Source organism: Melanotaenia boesemani, chromosome 18 (genome assembly GCF_017639745.1).
Source record: "Melanotaenia boesemani isolate fMelBoe1 chromosome 18, fMelBoe1.pri, whole genome shotgun sequence".
Taxonomy (NCBI): Eukaryota; Metazoa; Chordata; class Actinopteri; order Atheriniformes; family Melanotaeniidae; genus Melanotaenia; species Melanotaenia boesemani.
The window spans coordinates 17,518,556-17,529,832 of NC_055699.1; the positions used below are offsets into that span (position 1 = coordinate 17,518,556).

The 11,277-nt window shown below is 36.3% G+C and overlaps 1 protein-coding gene across 2 annotated transcripts; it reads right to left on the reverse strand.

The window, feature by feature from the left end:
* Positions 1 to 1,548: 1,548 nt before the first annotated feature.
* bco1 (beta-carotene oxygenase 1) lies at positions 1,549 to 8,776 on the reverse strand. Of its 2 annotated transcripts, none has more exons than XM_041969002.1 (11): positions 8,468 to 8,776; positions 8,248 to 8,376; positions 8,032 to 8,161; positions 7,327 to 7,474; positions 7,079 to 7,229; positions 4,371 to 4,591; positions 4,020 to 4,277; positions 3,818 to 3,923; positions 3,624 to 3,718; positions 2,224 to 2,335; positions 1,549 to 2,120 (listed from the first exon to the last, which is right to left on the reverse strand). In XM_041969002.1, the coding sequence occupies exons 1-11, from the start codon at positions 8,526 to 8,528 to the stop codon at positions 1,966 to 1,968; spliced, it is 1,566 nt and encodes a 521-aa protein (XP_041824936.1). In that variant the 5' UTR covers positions 8,529 to 8,776; the 3' UTR covers positions 1,549 to 1,965. The 2 variants fall into 2 exon arrangements, with proteins under 2 accessions (XP_041824936.1, XP_041824935.1); XM_041969001.1 differs by having other exon boundaries at positions 3,624 to 3,721; positions 8,468 to 8,775.
* Positions 8,777 to 11,277: the final 2,501 nt, after the last annotated feature.

Genomic DNA, 11,277 nt, shown 5'->3' on the forward strand with positions numbered 1-11,277 from the left:
ACTAGATGTGGGTGTGAACATGCATGGTTGTCCCTTTGTTGAACCTCTGGACCAACGATATGTTCAAGTTATATCCCTCGAGACATACCTGATGGTAGCTGGGCTTATAAAAGGCTTATACTTGTATAGGCTTATACTATACATGGCAAAACCAAAAGGGTGGTCTTGGGGAGGTCTTGGGGGGACGTGCCACCCCTATAAAAATGACTGGCCACCCAAAAAACTGATAATCAAATTCTAACAAATATTCAGTGTAACATGACCTTTACCTTGGTAAATCATGGATGTCCAAGAGCAAGTAAATACACCATCTAATGTATTTTCACAAAGGCTACCAGCCCAAAAATCCTTTAAAAATTACCTGTTTTTTTTTTAATCATAATGCAACATTATTTAGTGTAGTCTGAAAATCCCAGTCGGTAACATGTGGTCATTTTGGATTACATGCTGAGTGTTTATTGGATTAAATAACTTTGCAGGGCGGTGTGTAGCTCAACCAGTTGAGCCACTGTCCCATGTACAGAGGCTACAGCCCCTGCTATAGGTGGAGTGAGTTTGATGTCTTCTTTCCTGACTTTATCTAGGAGGATCCTTATTTTATTTTTTTACATATTGTATATTTGTTATTGCTGGGATTTTTGTATATTAAGTGTAATGATGATGATTTATATGAATTATAAACATTATTTCATTATTAAATTATTTCACATGCTAGTTTATTAAAAGTAGTTTATCATTATTATTATTATTATTATTATTATTATTTTAAATTTTTCAGATACACAGTTCATGACATTATGGATGAGTAGAGCTTTGCACACACACATGCACTTTACTATTGTGACTTATTACACCTTGTTGTAGAAAAATTACCAAGAGTCTGGAATGAGTAAAGTATATAAGGTTTATTTACAGGAGAAGTATTGAAAAAAGGATTACTTGCAAGTAAGAGAGCGATCGTCCCAACTCACATGAAATCAGGAGAGACTCTGATGATTCATCAGAGAGAAACTGTTTTATTCAGCTGGTCTCCAGCTGAAGGTCAAACAGCAAAATAATATGAGGAATAGACGACTGAGTGGCGCCACTTTCTTCCAGTTTTCAGACAAAGCCCACATACCACAACAAGCTGATATCCCAAACAACTATTGCTATCTAGCAGGTCGAAAACCAGTCTCAACTCTGCCATATCAGAGTTCTGGGAAGAAAGTGGTCAGTCTGACCTCACACACACATACACAATGAAAACTGTAACTTCAGTATTCTGTAGAATGAGAACACACAATATGAAAATGTAAAAGTGAATGGATTAATAATATTAAATTAATAAAGAAACTGAATATACATGTGATTATTATGAGTATATATGAGTGATTACCGTATGCAGCTAAATTTCTTTCACAACCTTCACACATAATCTACTCTTCCATTTTTTCTTCTATTGTGATTCTGTTCTTTATTCTTTATCCTTTGTTCCTGTCTTGACTATCTTTTGTTAAACTCAAACAATTTATGAGAAAATGAATGAATGAGAGAACATTTCAGAACTCACGTTATGTCTTTCATGAAACGAGAACAGTCTAATAACAGTAATATTTACTTACATGCACTTAAAATGCCATTTTTTTTTCTGCACTACACATAAATCAATCAATCTTTATCTTTGTTAACAAACGTAAGAAAAACAAAGTTTTGATCTTATATATAGAATGTAAGAGATAATTTGGAGAATCCAAATGAAATACAAAACAAGCCATTATGATTAAAGCAAAAATATTCAGTAGTACAAAGACAATATCTGGGCTATAAATACTGGGAATGCCTGTTAGCAGAATATCAAACAGAAAGGTTCAGAAGAGAAAGTGATGTAGGAGTGGCTGCTATGATGAAGAATGAGACTAGATCATGGAAAATATACATTTTACAGGCATTTAAGGCATTTACTGAACATGTCAACAAGCTGATTTAATTCTGTTCTGGGATAAAAAGTCCGTGCATATCCATGCGGAGCGCAGTTTGTACATTCGCTCGAGCTACTTCCTTGAATGTTTTGCCGTCAAGGATCAGGATGTAACCCGACTGGCCCGGGTTGGAGGTGGTGACTGATACTAGAACCACTCCTACAAATCGAGAAAAGTTATTGCAGACAAATCTTGCTAACACTTGTAAGAAAGTGAAAGCCCACTGAGCTCTGTTTTATGCATACACATAAAGTACACTCACCATCATCTTCTGACTCTCCGTTTGGTCTGGGAACAAACACAGGCTCCGAAGGCCAGCAGTTGTCTTCACTCCAGCAAACAGTCTCCTTAGTGATTGTGTCAAACTTTAAAACCTGAAGCAAAAGGTGTTACAACAGATTATGTTGCTCAGTCTGTGATAACACTCGGAAGCTGCAGTTTTTAATCATTTACAGACATAGATGAGCATACTGTAGATATATTTTAATTGGCTAATCTGTGTCTGTGCAGTACTTTGTTCCTTCAGCAAACAATCTGCCAAGAAAACATCTATAAACCCATTTGAAGCTCTTTTATTGGTAATAAGCTAAGTTCATGTTTGCATAGATCCTGGTTTAAAGTCGCATTTTATCAACTATGTTATGAGCACTTTTTCGTCTATTTTGATATACCTAAGACTAGGTGTGTACAGACACAGAGACAATGTGTGATTTTTTTTTACTGAATCTGAACATTTACTTTAGCTTTCCTAAAATAATTCTCTTAAGTAGCATTATACAGCTAATATTTGACTTGTGCACAAATAGCAAGATAAACAAGCGGTCAATCTCTGTCCAACACAAACGCCCTGTAATAAAATTCTGCTTGTTTAGCAGTTATATTTATTTTTTAGATTCTTTGTTAGAGTTCATTTAGTTCATGTTATCTAAGTATATCATAAGGAGATAACTCAATCATTACATTTTGTAATCTTCCTGTTAATGTATACAATGCTGTTGAAGCACAATTTTATTACAGCTGTTATGTTTCTCTAAAAAACAACACAAAGGTTAAGTTTAGTGACTTAACTGCATATACAGCTAATTCAGAGAGTAAAAACTTTTCTTTGTTGACAAGAAACTTCCTTCCTCAGAGATATTCCACTTTTCATGACAGTCTTTAATTATTTGCTTTACAGAATATAAAATCCAGAATGAAAGAATCAAAGGAAAAGTTTGTGGAATCTTATACCATGTGGGGAAAATTAAAAATATTTAAAAGTTTTAAGCAAGAATGTCTCATTTTGTACCTTCCTCTTTGCCTGTTGCTGTTGCCTGATCTCTGTATCTCTGTACTTTGAAGTCTTATTTTTTTATTATTATTATTCCTGCTGCCTTGATATACAAGTGTACCCACTGGAGTCATGAATTGACTTGGCCTTTGTTAACACAACAAGTAATTGTCTTATACCAACTGCTAAAATCCCAGCGCTGCAATTTGCTTCTCACATCTTCGGAACATTGTTATTAGGAAAAATCTGTTTCCTAAAAACCTTTGCATTTAAAAGCTTAGATCTTAAATGATCTTAAAGTTTCAGGACTCTCCTGACACATATGATGTCGTAAGAAGTTTGAAAAACAGGATGTTCCCAACAGTCAAAATCAAAACAATAGGAAACCTCACCTCATTTGACAGCACAGATTCCTTTGCCATGTTTCCGTAGACAAACTGGTGCTTCTTCCCGTTAAAGTCATAATTAATTCTGGGTAAATCAAAACCTGTTGGAAAAAAAAATTGCACTTGTATTTTTTTTTTTTAAACTCCCAAACCATCCAAATAAGACAATCAGGTTTTAGACTTAATTCATATGGTTTTACCTTCACAGAGCACCTCAGGCTGGCATATAAGTTTGCCTTCTTTTTCCTTCACAGCACTGGCTGTTGTGTACTTGAGTTTCACCAGGTTCTCCCCAACTGCTACACCCTAAAAAATGTAGTTATAGAATTAAAAAGAGGTAATGGGTATCATCTTTAAATGAAAGCTCTAAAATAATTCATTCATGTATTCATTTCATCCCACCTTGTCACACTGGGTGGGAAGTACAAATCTTTTGTAACTTGGTTTGCTGTAGTTGCTAACATGGAAACCAGCCTTTTCCTTCAGCTTGCTCATGTAGAACATATCATAAAGCGAGTTATTGTTGTAGGCGATGACATCAAAGACCACATGACCATCATCCTCAAAAGCATTTATGTGATGATAGACGACTGTTGCTTCAGTGCAGTACTTGATATCAACCACTTTGCCAGTCTTCTTGTCAATCAGGTGGATCAGAGTCTAAAGAGAAAAAAAAAAAAAAAAAAAGTGCAGTTATTTAGATGTAAGTCAAGTTTTCACATGTAGACAGAGGCAACAGCAACAACTCCGTACCTTTTCCTCAGGACAGAACTTCAGGCAGCTTGCCCAGTTCACTCCCCTCATGTAGGCAGTAGTCATCTTCAAGATGTCCAGCTTTAAAGGCTGCTCGATGAAGATGATGTAATTGTCCGTCATGCCGAAGCTGTGGTAGTAGCTAGGCGTGAGGAGAGAGCGGCAAGGAACAGCGCAGATCACCTCTGCGTTCTTCAGTGCAGGGATTTTCTTGCCTTTGTCTGACAGGAGACAGTAAAAAAGCTGCAGTGAGTGCAGCGAAACTGCAGAAAAACTGATGTAGTTTTGAAAGTTGAATGTTTCCCCCCTTTTGTATTCTTTTAAATTATAAGCTTTTGAACAGTTTGGGAACTCATTTGTTTTGATTTTCATTTTATAGTGAGCAGGTTTGGACCTTAGCTTTACCCCCTAGGGCCCAGTCCTTGCAGCAACCACCAGAAGGACTGTATAGCTCTGTGTGATCATTATTTGTGTAGTGTTTTTATTTTTAGGCTTTTTTTTAATTAGTGAAGGATCATTTTGGGTATTGCTTTTTTATTTAATTTTAGTAGTTTTTATTTGTTTACTGGTTTTGTTGGTGATTTTATTGCACAGTCATGTTTGGTGTGAGTCACGTTTGTAATGTTTTCCTTGAGGTCCTGTCTGTTAGTGTGCCTCTGTCAGCGTGGTTGCTCTTTTTGGATGCATGTGATTTAACTTGTTCCGCTCTTCTCTCCAGAGGTTGGCTGATGGGACTCCCATAAAGGATATAAAGCCAAGAAGGGGGCAGTGTCCTGGGCTACCACGAATGCCTGGGATGCTGCAGCTTTATTTTGTTTCTGGTAGTCCAGCTTTTGATTTTGGTTCTTTGGGTTTGGTTTGGACTTTTGGTTTAGGGAGCAACCCAGATCCTACAGAATTCACAGAATGACGAGATTACTGACTGGATGTGTCTGAACTTTCTTCAGTTAAACAAAAACAAAACTGAGATGATTGTCTTTGGAGCCAAAGAGAAACGATTAAAGGTCACTACAGAACTTCAGTCTATATACCTAAAAACCACCAACCAGGCCAGAAATCTGGGTGTATTGATGGACTCAGACCTAAACTTTAAAAAACATTAAGGGAATCACAAAATCAACCTGTTATCACCTTAAGAATATATCAAGGGTAAAAGATCTGATGTCTCAGCAAGTCCTCTTTAGTCGGCTTGATTATTGTAACAGTGTTTTTACAGGTCTACATAAAAAATCAATTTGACTCCTGCAGCTTATTCAGAACTCTGCTGCTCGAGTCCTCACTAAGACCAGAAAGTGGCTCACATCAGTCCAGCTCTGAGGTCTTTGTACTGGCTGCCGGTCTGTCAGAGAATAGACTTTAAAGTTCTGCTGCTGGTCTATAAAGCTCTGAATGGTTTAGGAGCAAATACATCAGTGGCCTCTTGACTCAGTATGAACCTACCAGACCCCTCAGGTCATCGGGATCATGTTTCTTATCAGGTCCCAGAGGCAGAACTAGACATGAAGAAGCTGCATTGAGCTTCTAAGCTTCACATGTCTGGAACAAATTCCCAGAAAGACTCAGATAAGCTGAAACACTCAGTTTATTTAAATCCACATGAAAGATCCTCTTGTTCTCTGCTGAATTCCAATAATTTTTTATTTAGAAGTCCAAATCTGCATCAATTTCTTTTAAGCTTGAATTTGTAAACTTGATCATGTTTTAATACTGTTTATAAACTAGTGTTCTTTCTTTTCATTTCTCTTCTGTTTTTATTTTTAAGTTATGCTTCCTAATTTCTTATGTTTCAGTGTTTCTGTAATACACTTTAAATCAAGTTGAATTGTGCTATATAAATAAACTTACCTTGCCTTACGGCCAACTGCTTGGCTAGTTCGTGGTCTAGTCCCCTCTTCCTTTTGAAACATTGCTGCTCGGTGATGGTCTCATGAGTTATGGTTTCTTTTGTGTGACCATAATAACAAAGTTTCCCATTAGGTTTAATAAAATGACTTGACTTGATTTAGCTGAGAGTGTGGCTGCATGTCTAGATCTACTAAAGATTTATTTGTTTTTCTTATGCATGGTCATGCAAACCATGCTAAGAAAGATGTGGTCACAGAATCTGGAGATAGTAAAAAGGGAAAATTTATTTGTGGACTAAAATGTGGGCAAGTACACAATTTTGGGGAACAAAAAATTCACATTTCAAATTTACATATGTAAATTATCAAGCACACAATTGCAGTTAATTAATGATGACAGTAACATTATCTTGTTTATAAAGAATTTAGAAAATATATGGTATTGTTAAGGTAAGACTTTTAATTAATAAGGAACACATGATAAGGCAAAAATATTAAGTTTTCAGTGTTTTTCAAGTAATTATGCCACAAATGTGGAATTCCTTATTTGTTTTCTAAGGCGGTAGACTAAAATGTGACTGAACAAAAACTAAAAGTTAATTTTATACATGTATGGGTAAATAAATTGGAAATGCCAAAGCTGACAGTGTTGTTTCTTCATCAATGGAGCATCTAAAAGTATGAACTAAAACACTCATACCATGCAATGTTTATATTATCAGTAACTTGATCAAATGAAATGAAACAGTGACAGTTTGCTTAGTCTGTTTCTAATGCAGTGCCACCTGAAGGCGTCAGGTTCCAGCAGCTGCTTTACTTAGATATCAGCTAAACAGACTATAAGCATTACATAACTTGACCTACCTTTCTCTGAAACAGCAGGAACTTTGAACAGCGTGTATTTTGTCTTGCCCTTCTCTGCAATTGAAGTTCCAATGTTGTAGGAGTTTCCCTCCTTGTCATAGTGAGGATGGGACGTAGCCAAGTTAACAGATACGTACTTCTGGTAGTCAACCTGTGTGACAGTTCAAAAAAATTAAACGTGAGTACTGAGACAAAATGTTTTTCTGAGTTTTGTGTTTATAGCAATCACGCCCAGCATGACGTGTTACCTTGTCTTGGGTTTCCAGAGTAACAGGGTCAATCTTGCGGATGTAGTTGGTTTCAGAAGTGGCAAAGTAATCGTTTCCATATTTAATGATATTGCTTGCACCATTGTCAGTGAAATCTGGCACAGTATGGTTTAGAAAGGTAATTGCCCTGAAAAGTAGAAGGGTTTTTTTTTTCATTTATTCTTTTGTTTATTAAAAATATCATATAAATAAAAGAAATAAATTTTTTTGAAGACACTATTTATTTTTATTACCTATATCTTGGCCAGTAATCACAATATGCAACACTGTAAATTTACACGTACTATATATATGTAGCAAATTGAACACACTGCGACTATTATTGCTGCTACTACTACTGCTAGAAGTGAAGAAGCAGCACAGTAAACAACACAGGTAGAGGGAGGATGCTCAAACTCAAAGACTTAAAGTTTTAGATATCAACAATTATTCCTATTCTATACAACTACAATATGGCTGTAGTTGTGCAGGTGTGTACAAATGCAGATGCATAATGACTAATTTAATACTGACATTAAAATTAATGTATTATTATAGGACCGGTATATAGCAAAAATCAAAACAAACAGAAAAAAAACAGAACTGTGCAAACTGCAGAATGGATGAGAACAATTAATGCAGCAAATAAATGCCAATATCTTACAAAAACCAACAATAAGCACAGATTTTGTTTACTTTGCTTACTTTACAATGAAGTTTTTGCTTGGGTCCGGATAGGCCATTGTCCCCATTTCAGACACAACTATTCTGTTTGCTGCCATGTTTGCTTTGTAGGTGTCACTTCTGAGGAACCTACTTCTGTGGGTCATTTCACCTGGAACGGGGGAAAAAGAAGACAAGGTGAGAAACAATACCATTTGAGTGAGTGAGGAGTACTCAGGTTCGAAATGCACCACTAACCATCACTGAAAGAGAAACTGTTAATGAGCGACAACCCGTCAAACCAGTGGTCATAACTGGTGTCACCCACAGAAAAGATCCCGGGGCCATTTCTCAACAGTGTTCCCCTCAGCCAGCTGGGAATGCATCCTGTGCAGCAAAAGAAGTCACAAACTTTGTTTAGCAATAAAGTTAAAGTAGATGCATTAGTTGACCATTCCAATATAAAATCTCGACTAACCCTTTACTTCCGCTTTACAAGCCTCAGGTCTCTCCGTTGCGTTCGAGAAGTCTGCAGACATGTCGGTCGGCCGGTCAGTGGACTGTCAGAGCGGATACAGCACTCTGTGTAAAGCGCTCCTTTTAAAGCCCTGCTCCGAGAGCAAAGGGGGCGGCAAGTAGTTCACTATCTTATCTGTCGGTGCAGCGATCGCTGTCATCCGAGGATATGCCAAAGACATCTTGGAGTATAGGTCAGCTAATTCCTCTCTACACAGGAAAAACTGACTATACGACATACGTGGAATGCCACGCGATGCTCTGATGGGTGCTTTTCGCCCTCTCTTTTTTCTTGAAAAGAAAAGAAATGAAAAGAAAAGAAAAAGAAAAAGGAAAATTACCATTCCCACTCCCATTTTTATTTTTATTTTAAATGGTTTTACTGCACACTCTGCAACCAGGTTGTATCCACCAATCCACATTTGTTATCACTTTATTGAATCGGGTAAATATTGCATAGCCTGTATTGTTAAGGTAACCCAAGGAATGTTAAAAATATTAACATAAATATAAGATTATTATTATTATTATTTTACAGCTGAACATTGTGCCCCAGTTTCTTTGCATATAGCATAATACAGCTTTATATATCATCTTTAAGTATCCTCTTTCTTTACCTTTCGTCACCATGTTAGTACAGTTGCTTTATGGCCTTGCATCACTGGGCATGCTGGAGTCATTTAATCTGTGGGCTTCATATGTTGGTTTTCTGTGAAGTGATTCTTCCTGGAATGTTGTGAAGTAACTCCAAGGTGAAGACAGAACTTTTACCTGGTGATCAGGTAACCTGGACTTCTCTATCTGTCCGTCATTCATTTATTACATATTAGTTAGACAACTCTTGTCAAAGGTTAAAGTTTTGGATCAGGGAGTTGACAAAACAAGAATTAATATTCAAGGAAAGTCTATAAAATGAAAGAATTAGTGAAACACTCTCTAAGCAGGGGCAAATATAACATTGTGTTGGGAGAGTAGCCCTTTGTAAAAGATTATGTTACCATTTGTTTTGTTTTATTATTATTTATTTTGTTGTCATTGGATTATAAAAAGAATAAGCATATTACCACATCTGGCTACATGGATTGCTAAATTTTATTGCTTTCTCAGATTAAAACTATTTAGTTGTGTATTATGACAGTGATGACAGTGCAGGAGGATCTCTTTGTCTATAAAAGTTTGGAAATGATAATAACTGATAAATCAAAGAAGAATCCATGTTAAGATTTTACATCGGATTTTGCATATTATGTGACACACACACACACACACACACGCACACACACACACACACACACACACACACAAAATAACAAGATATGTTGCAGATGTTGGGCCAGAGTAAATTGGAGACACAGAAAGAAGAAGTTCAATCCATTTCTTGGCAGATAGTATGATCAATTTGAATTTTATTATCATGATCAACTTTTTCAGTGACATGGTGTGGGAACAAATTTGAGGCCTTAAATGGTATATTTGGTTTTCAGTACTTGCACAGAAAGGGATTGAAGGTAAAGCAGTGGGAGTAAAGGAGGAGGAACTGGAGTCCTTGTTTACAACAGAGTATAATCCCAGACATGTTACTGCAAAGAAGTGGATCTGTAACCTTGAGAACAAGAACAAAGTTCTCTCTTCTCACAAAGAATGTAACAGGCTCTACAATTCAGTAATGGTTTAACCTAAAATACATTCTTTTTACAAGGCAGAATGCAGTTTCCTTCATGACCAATAGAGGTTTTGTATTTTATAACTCAATTGGTATCAAAAAAGACACATGGGCACAATAAGAAAAGATGATAGTCTCGCTTACATCACTCCAAAAGCAATATTTACACATTCAAACCTCACTTCTCTTTCTCAGTAAAAGTATTATCTAATTAAATTCAATTTTACATTAACCCATGTAGAAGTTTTTTTTTTAGTTCTTATGATAAATTCCTCTGAGAAGTGTTATTATGCTAATAAAATATTTTAAGAGCTATTTTAAAAATGATAGCAGCATACTTTATACATGTACTGATGATGAAAAACAGGTCCTCACACAGAAATCAGTGTTTCAAGGCCTCCTGGCAGTAAACATGTCCTCTGATAGTGAGCCTGCACTTTGATCAGTCAATGTCAGTGTCAGTGGTTCATTTCCCCAAACGAAATACTTATTGTCACTCTTTCTCTGAAAGGTATTTCAAACTTACAAGTCAATGAATCCAAAGTCCTCTGATACTATCAAGATGTACTATCAGCAATAATTTTATTTTAGCTTTCATAGAATTGCACATGAGTTTTCTTCCAAGATGGCACACAAAGAAACCTGAGTTTGTACAGTAATTTATTCTTATCTATAGTCACAATAGTAACAAACCCTACTTGTGTGAGTGACTGTTATTTAATTATTTGATTGTCATCCTGACGTTTTTATGTACTGATTGTTAGTTATTATATATGTTGGCTGATTTCTGGATCATGCATCAGCTGACTCTTCCTCGGTCAGAAGGATAGACAGACTCCAATAGTATGGTTTAGTTGCATTTAATCAGGGGATTGAAATTAAACAAATAAAGTTAACAGTTGAATTACCTTTACAAACGTAGGGCAATGCCTGACACCACATTAAATAATCATTTATAAGTGCACATGTAGTGCAGCCGCGGGTTGTAGCAAGAACAAGTGGCTACGTAGGTTATCATAACAACTAAAGAATAAACACACATTTTCCTCCTGTAAACCTGTACTCACAGGACCTCTAGGAATGCACACAGAACTCAAAACACACAGGAG